Raw genomic sequence first — 12,304 nt, 5'->3', positions numbered from 1 at the left:
GAAGCTACTGTGAACGACACTTGATGTTTCTGCACTTGGACTCAGAGTTGTTGATTGCAATGTTCCCTCCTCGGGTACGTTCGTTGTAGATGAAATGGAAGGGGTTGAACCATGTTTTGTGTTTGGCTCCTCAGGACTCAGTGAGCCACGGCTGGTGGAAGAAACTAGAGGGCCAGTGGTTGTTGAAGACGTAATGGACGCCGTAGTTGTCCGTGGAGTTTCTGGTGCAGAAGTGCTAGAGGAGCCCGATGTCCCAGGAAGTGAGGTCTCCTGACTTGGCGTTGGGCTCCGACTGGAAGACACAGATAAGGTTGAGGGAGAGGGCACAAGCGTGCTGTTTGACCCTTCCAAGGAAGGAGCAGGAGAAGGAGATGTGACTTGTGACTGAGTGGAACTCCCCTTGGGTGTGCTGGGACTGGACCCTGTTTGACCAGCCGTGTGGCTTGAGCCGGGAGTTGTGGCGGTGGAAAATTGGAGGGCAAACTGCTCTGAAGATTTGCCGTGCTGGAAGAGAAGCTACTGTGCACGACACTTGATGTTTCTGCACTTGGACTCAGAGTTGTTGATTGCAATGTTCCCTCCTCGGGTACGTTCGTTGTAGATGAAATGGAAGGGGTTGAACCATGTTTTGTGCTTGGCTGCTCAGTATTCACAGGAGGACTCAGTGAGCCAGGGCTGGTGGAAGAAACTAGAGGGCCAGTGGTTGTTGAAGACGTAATGGACGCTGTAGTTGTCCGTGGAGTTTCTGGTGCAGAAGTGCTAGAGGAGCCCGATGTCCCAGGAAGTGAGGTCTCCTGACTTGGCGTTGGGCTCCGACTGGAAGACACAGATAAGGTTGAGTGAGAGGGCAGAAGCGTGCTGTTTGACCCTTCCGAGGAAGGAGCAGGAGAAGGAGATGTGACTTGTGACTGAGTGGAACTCCCCTTGGGTGTGCTGGGACTGGACCCTGTTTGACCAGCCGTGTGGCTTGAGCCGTGAGTTATGGCGGTGGAAAAGGTGGAGGGCAAACTGCTCTGAATATTTGCCGTGCTGGAAGAGAAGCTACTGTGCACGACACTTGATGTTTCTGCACTTGGACTCAGAGTCGTTGATTGCAATGTTCCCTCCTCGGGTACGTTCGTTGTAGATGAAATGGAAGGGGTTGAACCATGTTTTGTGCTTGGCTGCTCAGTATTCACAGGAGGACTCAGTGAGCCAGGGCTGGGGGAAAAAACTAGAGGGCCAGTGGTTGTTGAAGACGTAATGGACGCTGTAGTTGTCCGTGGAGTTTCTGGTGCAGAAGTGCTAGAGGAGCCCGATGTCCCAGGAAGTGACGTCTCCTGACTTGGTGTTGGGCTCCAACTGGAAGACACAGATAAGGTTGAGGGAGAGGGCACAAGCGTGCTGGGTGACCCTTCCGAGGAAGGAGCAGGAGAAGGAGATGTGACTTGTGACTGAGTGGAACTCCCCTTGGGTGTGCTGGGACTGGACCCTGTTTGACCAGCCGTGTGGCTTGAGCCGTGAGTTATGGCGGTGGAAAAGGTGGAGGGCAAACTGCTCTGAAGATTTGCCGTGCTGGAAGAGAAGCTACTGTGCACGACACTTGATGTTTCTGCACTTGGACTCAGAGTCGTTGATTGCAATGTTCCCTCCTCGGGTACGTTCGTTGTAGATGAAATGGAAGGGGTTGAACCATGTTTTGTGTTTGGCTCCAGTATTCACAGGAGGACTCAGTGAGCCAGGGCTGGTGGAAGAAACTAGAGGGCCAGTGGTTGTTGAAGACGTAATGGACGCTGTAGTTATCCGTGGAATTTCCTGTGCAGAAGTGCTAGAGGAGCCCGATGTCCCAGGAAGTGACGTCTCCTGACTTGGCGTTGGGCTCCAACTGGAAGACACAATTAAGGTTGAGGGAGAGGGCACAAGCGTGCTGGGCGACCCTTCCGAGGGAGGAGCAGGAGAAGGAGATGTGATTTGTGACTGAGTGGAACTCCCCTTGGGTGTGCTGGGACTGGACCCTGTTTGACCAGCCGTGTGGCTTGAGCCGTGAGTTATGGCGGTGGAAAAGGTGGAGGGCAAACTGCTCTGAAGATTTGCCGTGCTGGAAGAGAAGCTACTGTGCACGACACTTGATGTTTCTGCACTTGGACTCAGAGTCGTTGATTGCAATGTTCCCTCCTCGGGTACGTTCGTTGTAGATGAAATGGAAGGGGTTGAACCATGTTTTGTGCTTGGCTGCTCAGTATTCACAGGAGGACTCAGTGAGCCAGGGCTGGTGGAAGAAACTAGAGGGCCAGTGGTTGTTGAAGACGTAATGGACGCTGTAGTTGTCTGTGGAGTTTCTGGTGCAGAAGTGCTAGAGTAGCCCGATGTCCCAGGACGTGAGGTCTCCTGACTTGGCGTTGGGCTCCGACTGGAAGACACAGATAAGGTTGAGGGAGAGGGCACAAGCGTGCTGGGTGACCCTTCCGAGGAAGGAGCAGGAGAAGGAGATGAGACTTGTGACTGAGTGGAATTCCCCTTGGGTGTGCTGGGACTGACCCTGTTTGACCAGCCGTGTGGCTTGAGCCGTGATTGTGGCGGTGGAAAAGGTGGAGGGCAAACTGCTCTGAAGATTTGCCGTGCTGGAAGAGAAGCTACTGTGCACGACACTTGATGTTCTCTGCACTTGGACTCAGAGTTGTTGATTGCAATGTTCCCCTCGGGTACGTTCGTTGTAGATGAAATGGACGGGGTTGAACCATGTTTTGTGCTTGGCTGCTCAGTATTCACAGGAGGACTCAGTGAGCCAGGGCTGGTGGAAGAAACTAGAGGGCCAGTGGTTGTTGAAGACGTAATGGACGCTGTAGTTGTCCGTGGAGTTTCTGGTGCAGAAGTGCTAGAGGAGCCCGATGTCCCAGGAAGTGAGGTCTCCTGACTTGGCGTTGGGCTCCGACTGGAAGACACAGATAAGGTTGAGGGAGAGGGCACAAGCGTGCTGTTTGACCCTTCCGAGGAAGGAGCAGGAGAAGGAGATGTGACTTTTGACTGAGTGGAACTCCCCTTGGGTGTGCTGGGACTGGACCCTGTTTGACCAGCCGTGTGGCTTGAGCCGGAGTTGTGGCGGTGGAAAATTGGAGGGCAAACTGCTCTGAAGATTTGCCGTGCTGGAAGAGAAGCTACTGTGAACGACACTTGATGTTTCTGCACTTGGACTCAGAGTTGTTGATTGCAATGTTCCCTCCTCGGGTACGTTCGTTGTAGATGAAATGGAAGGGGTTGAACCATGTTTTGTGCTTGGCTGCTCAGTATTCACAGGAGGACTCAGTGAGCCAGGGCTGGTGGAAGAAACTAGAGGGCCAGTGGTTGTTGAAGACGTAATGGACGCTGTAGTTGTCCGTGGAGTTTCTGGTGCAGAAGTGCTAGAGGAGCCCGATGTCCCAGGAAGTGAGGTCTCCTGACTTGGCGTTGGGCTCCGACTGGAAGACACAGATAAGGTTGAGGGAGATGGCACAAGCGTGCTGTTTGACCCTTCCGAGGAAGGAGCAGGAGAAGGAGATGTGACTTTTGACTGAGTGGAACTCCCCTTGGGTGTGCTGGGACTGGACCCTGTTTGACCAGCCGTGTGGCTTGAGCCGTGAGTTGTGGCGGTGGAAAATTTGGAGGGCAAACTGCTCTGAAGATTTGCCGTGCTGGAAGAGAAGCTACTGTGAACGACACTTGATGTTTCTGCACTTGGACTCAGAGTTGTTGATTGCAATGTTCCCTCCTCGGGTACGTTCGTTGTAGATGAAATGGAAGGGGTTGAACCATGTTTTGTGCTTGGCTGCTCAGTATTCACAGGAGGACTCAGTGAGCCAGGGCTGGTGGAATAAACTAGAGGGCCAGTGGTTGTTGAAGACGTAATGGACGCTGTAGTTGTCCGTGGAGTTTCTGGTGCAGAAGTGCTAGAGGAGCCCGATGTCCCAGGAAGTGAGGTCTCCTGACTTGGCGTTGGGCTCCGACTGGAAGACACAGATAAGGTTGAGGGAGAGGGCACAAGCGTGCTGTTTGACCCTTCCGAGGAAGGAGCAGGAGAAGGAGATGTGACTTGTGACTGAGTGGAACTCCCCTTGGGTGTGCTGGGACTGGACCCTGTTTGACCAGCCGTGTGGCTTGAGCCGTGAGTTGTGGCGGTGGAAAGTTTGGAGGGCAAACTGCTCTGAAGATTTGCCGTGCTGGAAGAGAAGCTACTGTGCACGACACTTGATGTTTCTGCACTTGGACTCAGAGTCGTTGATTGCAATGTTCCCTCCTTGGATTTGTTACTTGTGGATGAAATGGAAGGGGATGAATCGTGAGTTGTGCTTTCATCCTTAGTAGTTAGTGGAGAAGGACTCAGTGTGCCAGGGATGCTTTCACTCTCTGTAATGAATGTAAATCATATTTAATTGTCAGCAATAGATTAATAAGAAGCATTTTGAAATATATGAAAATGTAATTAATTATTTTAAACCACTTTCTTAAACGTTTCTGAAATACCAGAAATGGTGGATTTGTCAAGTAAAGGCGTTGTGCAACATTGTGCAATGGAGCGTTCCTGAGGCCAGATTGGAGCAAGCGCAATCAGGACGTATCTTTTGGGATAGGCAGCCTGCCAGCGGGAGCCTCTGTCCAGGTGCAGCTGGCATGGCGCCCACAGAAGTTCCTTAAGAGAGCCCTGCAAGTGCCCTAATGTCTTCTCCTGCCTGGTGAAGCCCATCCTCAGCCCTACTTCCTCACTACAGCCGGGCTGGAAAGGGATCCCCAAGACACCATCAATGGCTCTATGTTTTCCCACATTTCATGAACGACAGGGATGGAGGGAACACTTAGCAAGTGTTGTAGTTAATGCAGGAGAAAGAGGCTAAAAACACTTCACATAAATAGATTTTTGCTTTAAAATGGGGAGAGGAAATAAAATGCCAAGATATAAGGTGGGTGGGCGGGTTCCTGCCTTGGCAGCACGTCCTCCCAAAAAAGTCTTGAACCGTCCAGCAAACCCCCGGAGGGCAATTCCTGGGCAATGTTAGGAGAATTACTGAACAGCCAGCACAGCTTGGCAAGGAGGCCGAGGAGCCCCAGATGTGGATGTGTTGGGCTGGATCCCGTGTCTCCAGGAGCCCTTCGCCCTCTGTCAGCCTATCAACACCGGGGGGGGGAGTCCCAAGGAGCCCCCCAGTCTTGAAGCTGGGCCCTTCCCTCAGGAGGAAGCCTCTGCACACTCTCCTGGGAGGCTCCAGTCCCAAAGGAATCCCTCCCCCACTTCAGTCTGCCTCTGTCCGACTCGAGGCAGGCCAGATTTTTTAATTTTCTTTCTGTAATACGGGGATGGGTACCGAACAGTGTCAGCTTCACCTGAAAATTCCCCACTGGCAGTGCCTCTTCTGCAGACCCAGCCGGGTTTCCTCTTAGGAATAAGCAGAAGCAGGGAAAGACGGCAAACCACTGACTGCTTTCTCTGCCAAACATAAGCCTTGAATGAACATTGTGTGTGTGTGTGTGTGTGTGTGTGTGTGTGTGTGTGTGTGTGTGTGTGTGTGTGTCTTGATGATGGGGGGAAACGGAAAACAGGTTCTCTCAAGCTACAAGACTTGTCATTGACTTCCCCATAAGTCACAGGGCTGCCAGCTTTCTGGCAGAATGCAGTATTTTCAATATTAAGCAAAAATCAAGAACAGAATAGGGGGCGTCAGCTGCAACTGGCAGGAGGGAACTTCAAAAGTCCCGCCAAAAAGGACCATTTCACAAAAAGAGTAGTGGAGCCTTTGTGAGCCAACTTCTAGTAGAGAGTGTGGGCCAATCATCAGTAACTGGATTTAAACATGCTTGGGATAAACACATGTCTATCCTCCAACAAAAATTAAAATTAATATAAATGACTACAATTATTAAAAATAGTAAATAAATGAAAAGAAAACAAAAACATACAAAAGTCCCAAAGGGCAGACTCGATGGGCCTCTGGGTCTTTTTCTCCCATCGGTTTTCTTGGTTCCCAAAATGTAAAGGCGAAGGGCTGGCAGAGAAAGCAGCTTCCCTGGGGGGGGGGAGGCCGTTGGCAGGAATGCCAGGGTGGGGAAGGGTCTGCCCATGGCACGCAATCTGCTTCTGACTGTCCCAAAGACCCGTCTGGTCCCCGGCAGAAGCAGGGAATCAGCTTCCGGTCTGGCGGCACGAGAGCCCATGGTGCTCGCTGGGGGCAAAGCGCCAGGAGCCGAGAGAGTCGCTCTTCCAGATAAATCCTTTCATTCAACAGCAAAAGCTTCTGGAACCCAACCGAGAGAGCCGCTTCTGCCTTTGGATGGAAGGTGTTAGCGGAGAAGGTGCTGTCGGCCTCCCTCTTTCTCATGCCAGGCGGTCAGCTCCCTTGGCCGAGCGTCCCTTCCCTGGGCAGCCGGTCCCTAGGGAGGGTCCTTCCCTGGACTTCAGCGGGAAGCCCGGCTGGCATGCCGAGGGAGGTCCAGAGGGCCACCAAGCATACCCGCCGGGCTTCCTGCTGAAGTCCAGGGAAAGACCCTCCTCCCGGGGAAGGGACGCTTGGCCAAGTGTGGTGAGCAGAGAAGGAGAAAAGGACCCCCGACTGGAATCAGTGTTGCTCTTTATCCCTCTTCATTTCCATTAAAACAACGAACCAGTGGAACCACCTGCCTCCAGAAGCGGTGAATGCTCCAACACTGGAAGTTTTTAAGAAGAGACTGGACAGCCATTTGTCCGAAATGGGATAGGGTTTCCTGCCTGAGCAGGGGGTTGGACTAGATGACCTCCAAGGCCCCTTCCGAGTCTCTTATTTTGTTACTCCTTCCTTCCTTCCTTCCTTCCTTCCTTCCTTCCTTCCTTCCTTCCTTCCCTCCCTCTCTCCCTCCCTCTCTTCTCCAACACTGGAGGTTTTTAAGAAGAGACTGGAGAGCCATTTGTCTGAAATGGGATAGGGTTTCCTGCCTGAGCAGGGAGTTGGACTAGATGACCTCCATGGTCCCTTCCAACTTTATCATCATCATCATCATCATCATCCTCCTCGCAAGCAGCCTGGCTTGGAGGCAAGTGTCCTGCTCCTCAATGGCCAGCACATGTAGCTCACCCCCCTGATGTAGCCTGTGAATAAGAGGGGGGCACAAGCCAGACCTCAGAAGGGCTTTAATGAACGGGCAAGTCTCCTTCAGGGCAGGGAGCAGCAGGGCGGCCTGGGTACCTCCAGAGAGCCAGCAAACGGTCCTCCCCCCGTCCCCAAATCCTTACTTGCAGTGCTGATCAGGAGCAGCGTCCCCCAGAAGCAGAAGACTGCCGGATGCGCCCCCATTCTCCCGGCATTGGCCCGTCCAGAGCGAGAGCCGTGGGCAGAGGGCAGGAACAGGTACTTCCTGACTGAGGAACAAAGAACAAACACAGCCTCTGTTGCTGCTCAGCACCAGGCAGGATTTGAAGCCCAGAATGCCAAACAAAGATTACCAGAGGGAGTGGTGGCACCCAGCAATGCCACCCCAGCCTTCCAGAGGATGCTGAGGGGGGGCGAGGCTTGGCACACTCAGAGGGCAACATCTATGCCAGCCTTGCCATGCAGGCGAGTCCGGGAAAATGGTGGGCTGGGCTTGGGGGAGGCGGGTCTGGTCAAGGAATCATGGGGCAAAGGCAGAGGGTCAGTTGCCCCTGATGGGCATGTGCCAAGAGCTAGCCCGCCCAGGGTAAATAACCTCTACAAAGGACACTGGGCAAATATTTGCATGTACACCTATAAGCCCAGCTGGGCACTCCCAGAAACCCGGGAGAAGCAGAGAAGGAACCAAGAGGTGGGGATGCGGTTAGAGGAGAGCAACCCCCCCTCCCGGGACAGGCGGGTCCTCAGAAACTGAAGCCAGGAGAAGGAGAAGGAAAAGGCCAGCCCAGTGCCTGCCCCGACCTCTGGGCCTCTGAGGAGGAGCCCCGGCCAGGCTCCTTTGCAGGGCGCTGGGGTGGAACATAGAGTGCTGGGGCTGGGAGGGGCCCTGGGGGTCTTCTAGGCCAACCCCCTGCCTGAGCAGGAGACCCCTCCTTGAAGGCCTCCAGGGGTGGAGCACCCACACGTTGTGGAGGCAGCCCTTTCACTGTTCTCACTGTTGGGGACCTGGGAAGGGCTGGGCGGCCTCAGCCCCCCCCCCTTGCTGGCCCAAGGAGCTCTGGCCTCAGGGCGGGATGCCTGCTGCTTTCGCCACCTCAGGAGGCTCCAACCTAACAGGCGAGGGGCTCGTGGCAGGGCGGGGCCCCAAGCGCTGCAAACTAGGGCAGCCCCAGAGGGGGCGAAAGACCCTTGCCCTCCCCGGCCCTCGTCTCGGCCACTTTGGGCCGAGGGGGGGGGGAATCTGCAAAGGAAGCCACAAAAGGAAGGGAGGGGGAGGGGCCAACTGAGGGTCTTCTTTCCCAGGAAGGCTTGAACCACCGTCTCTCCTTCCACCCTTAAAGGGGGGGGGCATCGGTGGCCCCCCTGAGCCTCCCTGCAGATGGGCTTCCCCTGAGACTGCTGCCCAGGCCGTTCCTTTTCAGCCTGGTGTTTTCCTTGTTCAGCTCAGCCTCCCCGCATCTGCCCGATTCCCCCTCAAAGCCATTTTTGCCCATCTGGGACTCCTCGTGCCCCCCCCCGCCCATCCCCATTTTGCATGCATTAATGCTGAGCCTCACTGGGGACCTTCGCACACTTTCCCAGGTCCTGGAGGAGACCTCTGGGGGCCCCGGTCAGGCTGGGTGGGAGAATTTGTGCCTTTCATGACGCCTGAGGCCCCCTGCCCAGAAGCCACCCACAGCAGGACCAGGAGGGGGAATCCAACCCCCTCTTGGTCCACAGAGAAAGGGGAGTTTTGGCCCAAAAGCCAGCTGAGCCCAAATCAACCCAGAAATGGGGGGTGGGTGGAGAAATGTGGGGCTGTTGCAAAGAAAAGGGGGAGGGTCAACTTATTTTCCAAAGCACCAGAAGGCAAGATGAGAAGCAACAGATGGGAACTAATCAAGGAGAGAAGCAACCTGGACTAAGGAGAGACTTCCTAACAGAACAATTAACCAGTGGAACATCTTGCCACCAGAGGTTTTGTGTGCTACATCGCTGGAGGTTTTCAAGAAGCGACTGGACAGCCATTTATCTGAAATGGTATAGGATTGACTGTTTGAGCAGGGGGTTGGACTAGAAGACCTCCAAGGCCCCTTCCGGCTCTGTTATTCTAAAGGATGGGACCTAGTCCTGCCATCGGGCACTCCGGTGCCTCCGCTCTCCCACTCAAGACAAAATTGCAAACAGGTTTGCCTGGATTCCACACTGCTGACCGTGGGCCCAGCCCGGAGAGGAAGAGGCCGGGGCAAACACTCCTGGGTCCAAAGAGGAAGCAAAGTGTGCTTGATCCTTGGGGGGGGGGCAGGCACAGGGGGGGGCAGAATGGGCATTGACAAAGTATGTGTCACGGTGGCACAGTCCGTGACCGAAGTCCTGGCTCCAGGGCCAAGCCCAAGTACGCAAGAAAGAAAGGGTGGCGTCTTGGTGAGTCTGCTTTTGGCGTCATTGCAGTTTCTGCAGCTGGCACAGACGGAAGGGTAGAAAATGAAAGTGTGAAGAATGGGTGGCCCCTCTCTCACCGCTTACACCACAGGGCCTGGTGCCAAAGCTAAAAAAGGGGAGGGGGCTTCGGGATGCAGTGTGTCCTGTTAGATCCCCCCCCCCGAGATCGAAGAAGAGCACCTGCCCCTCAGGCCGCCTCACAGGCCCCCTGCTAGGGGAGCAGCTGTGCCAGGCCGGAGCCCAGGAAGGTCCCAGACTGAGCAGAACGCTGCTTGCAGGGAGTTGGGCTGGAGGGAGGGGGCTTCAAGGGGGAGGGAACTGGTGAAAGAGCTGGAAATGCCCGCTTCCCTTCTGCCAGACAAGGCCAGGGTTGTGTCCTGGCGATGGGGTCCTACTCTGTTGCTGATCCTGCCCTCTGGAGGGTCATCCCCCCCCCCCGTTCAGAAAAGCTGGGCTGAAGACAGGCCAGAGAAGGGCCGGTCCTGCTTGGTGGCCAGCTGACCCAACATAATAAGAGATTTTGCAGTTTGTGATGTTTTTCACCCTGGACGCCGCTTCCAGTCTTCTCCAGCTGATGTTCATTTCTTTGCGTTCATTTACCATCTATTTGTCTCAGGAAAGTCACGGCCTTTAAGGCAGGACATTTTCCAGTAATTCGGTTCTAACCAGGAGCCCAAGAAGAGTTCTGGTAGCAGAACAGAACAGAACAGAACAGAATAGAGAAGGACCTTATAGGTCATCCAGTCCAACGTGAGATACTAAAGAGGGAGAGGGAGAGGGAGCAGAACAGAACAGAACAGAACGGAATAGAGAAGGACCTTATAGGTCATCTAGTCCAACCCCCTCCTTAAGCAGTAGACCCCATACCATTTTTGACAGATGGCTGTCCAGTCTTCGCGAAAGCTTCCAGTGACGAAGTTCCCACAACATCTGGAGGCAAACTATTCCATTGGTTGATCGTTCTCACTGACAGTCAGAACAATTAACCAGTGGAACAACCTGCCTCCAGAAGTGGTGAATGCTCCAACACTGGACAGCCATTTGTCCGAAATGTAGGGTTTCCTGCCTGAGCAGGGGGTTGGACTCGATGACCTCCAAGGTCCCTTCCAACTTTATTTATTTATTATCATTATTATTATTATTATTCCTTGTCTGGCCTTCTCTTCACTGGACTAGCCATGCCCAGTTCCAGCAACCGTTCCTCGTATGTTTTAGCCTCCAGTCCCCCATTCCTCTTCGTTGCTCTTCGCTGCACTTTTTCTAGAGTCTCAACATCTTTTTTATACTTTGGAGACCAAAACAAGTTGCCGTATCCGAGGTGTGGTCTTACTAAGGCTTTCCAGAGTGGTTTTAGTATCTCACGTGACCTTGGTTGAATCCCTCTGCTCATGCAATTTAGGACTGCGTTGCCTTTTTTGTCTGCCGCTGCACACGGCGGTTCCTATTTAATTTTCCACTGAGACGCGTAGAGTGGCAGCAGCCCCACCCCCAGTCTTTGGGCCTCTCTGGCAGCCTTAATCCCTTCCGGCCCAGGAAGATCAGCTGAGGTCACCAGGGAAGGGGGCGTCGGGGGGGGGTTGTCGTCTGTCGGTGTTGGGGTCTCTTGTTTTGACCAGGATGAAATGGCCCCCACGTCCTCCCCTCCCAGATTGCAAACAGCCCCCCCCGGGGGTCGTTCTTCATCTTTCCTCTTCTTGTTCCCAGCAGCACACAAAATCGAAGCAGGCTACAGGCAGCCCTTGACTACAGTCCCAACTGAGCCCAAACTTTCCGTTGCTAAGTGAGCCAGTGAAGTGACTTTTGTCCCGTTTTATGACCTTTTTTACCACAGTTGCCAAATGAATCACTGCAGCCGTTATGTGAGTAACACAGTTGTTAAGTGAATCCGGCTTCCCCCCATTGACTCTGCTTGTCAGAAGGTTGCAAAAGGGGATCACGTGACCCCCCCGGAACCACCATAAATACGGGTCAGTGGCCAAGTGTCCGAATTTTGATCGCATGACCACGGGGATGCTGCAACGGTCGTAAGTGTGAAAAGGGGTCATAAGTCACTTTTTTCAGTGTCATTTTAACTTTCCACGATCACTAAATGAACTGTTGTAAGTCGATGACCACTTTTCTTGCCAAAGAGGGGCTCCGAGCCATCACCTCGCCCCCAAGGATTTCAAGCCGCCTCCAGGAGGAGAGGGCCTCCGAGCTCGGCCGGAGAGGGATGGGGGGAGAGAAGCGGCAGGGCGGGGGCGCCCTTTCAGGCTGAACACGGGTTGGGCTCTGGCCCGCCTGGCCCAGGAACTGCACGCTCGGACGCGGGTCTCTGCCAGGGGGGACGCTCTTCTACCCCCCCCGCCCGGGGTAAGAGGTGGGCAGCCCCGGCCTTCCGAAGGAGGGGAGGTGGAATCTGGAAAGGAGGCGCGGGCGCCTCCCCGTGGCGACTGGAGGGACGGCAGGGGGGCTGCGCGGCCCGAGCGCGGAGGAGCGCTTTAGCTGGCTCGGGGGCTTTTCCCGCGACAGTCACCCCTCCCCCCTACCTGATCCCCTTCCTTCCTTCCTTCCTTCCTTCCTTCCTTCCTTCCTTCCTTCCTTCCTTCCTTCCTTCCTTCCTCCCTCCCTCGTAGCCGGATCTACCAGGGAGATTCCTGGCGTCGTCTCCCAAAATACACATTGGCCACTCTCCAGCCCCGGGCTTGCTTTGGTCCCTCGCCGACCCTCCCTCTGCGGTGGCCGGGCTCCTCCCTCAGGGGAGGCGGAGCTGGGCCAAGGCTTCAGCCTGGCTGCAGAGCTGTCCACCGCGGAGGTGCTGGAGCGATAGCCAAGGC

General features: G+C 54.6%; 2 protein-coding genes across 2 annotated transcripts; both read right to left on the bottom strand.

Moving 5' to 3' along the window:
- Positions 1-1,423: 1,423 nt before the first annotated feature.
- Positions 1,424-2,720, bottom strand: LOC120299747 (flocculation protein FLO11-like). Its single transcript, XM_039324881.1, has 2 exons — positions 2,686-2,720; positions 1,424-2,518 (listed from the first exon to the last, which is right to left on the bottom strand). Exons 1-2 carry the CDS (start codon positions 2,718-2,720, stop codon positions 1,567-1,569), a joined length of 987 nt encoding a protein of 328 aa, XP_039180815.1. The 3' UTR covers positions 1,424-1,566.
- Positions 2,721-2,854: 134 nt separating this feature from the next.
- LOC120299746 (flocculation protein FLO11-like) lies at positions 2,855-7,364 on the bottom strand. The gene is made up of 2 exons (XM_039324880.1): positions 7,211-7,364; positions 2,855-4,359 (listed from the first exon to the last, which is right to left on the bottom strand). The coding sequence occupies exons 1-2, from the start codon at positions 7,269-7,271 to the stop codon at positions 2,855-2,857; spliced, it is 1,566 nt and encodes a 521-aa protein (XP_039180814.1). The 5' UTR covers positions 7,272-7,364.
- Between the last annotated feature and the right edge of the window lie 4,940 nt (positions 7,365-12,304).

The sequence above is a fragment of the Crotalus tigris genome, unplaced genomic scaffold, assembly GCF_016545835.1.
Source record: "Crotalus tigris isolate CLP2741 ecotype Arizona unplaced genomic scaffold, ASM1654583v1 scf7180000024309.744930, whole genome shotgun sequence".
In the NCBI taxonomy this organism is placed as follows: domain Eukaryota; kingdom Metazoa; phylum Chordata; class Lepidosauria; order Squamata; family Viperidae; genus Crotalus; species Crotalus tigris.
The sequence above is the reverse complement of the archived record's forward strand: the minus strand, read 5'-3'. Positions and strand labels throughout refer to the sequence as shown.

Bases quoted from the DNA above. Each gene is read 5' to 3' on its own strand.
- LOC120299747 (XM_039324881.1), bottom strand. From the start codon at position 2,720: ATGGTTCAACCCCGTCCATTTCATCTACAACGAAC. The intron at 2,519-2,685 runs GTACCCGAGGGG...CTGGTCAAACAG, and splicing joins CCATTTCATCTACAACGAAC to GGTCAGTCCCAGCACACCCA.
- LOC120299746 (XM_039324880.1), bottom strand. From the start codon at position 7,271: ATGGGGGCGCATCCGGCAGTCTTCTGCTTCTGGGGGACGCTGCTCCTG. The intron at 4,360-7,210 runs GTAAGGATTTGG...CATTCATTACAG, and splicing joins GCTCCTGATCAGCACTGCAA to AGAGTGAAAGCATCCCTGGC.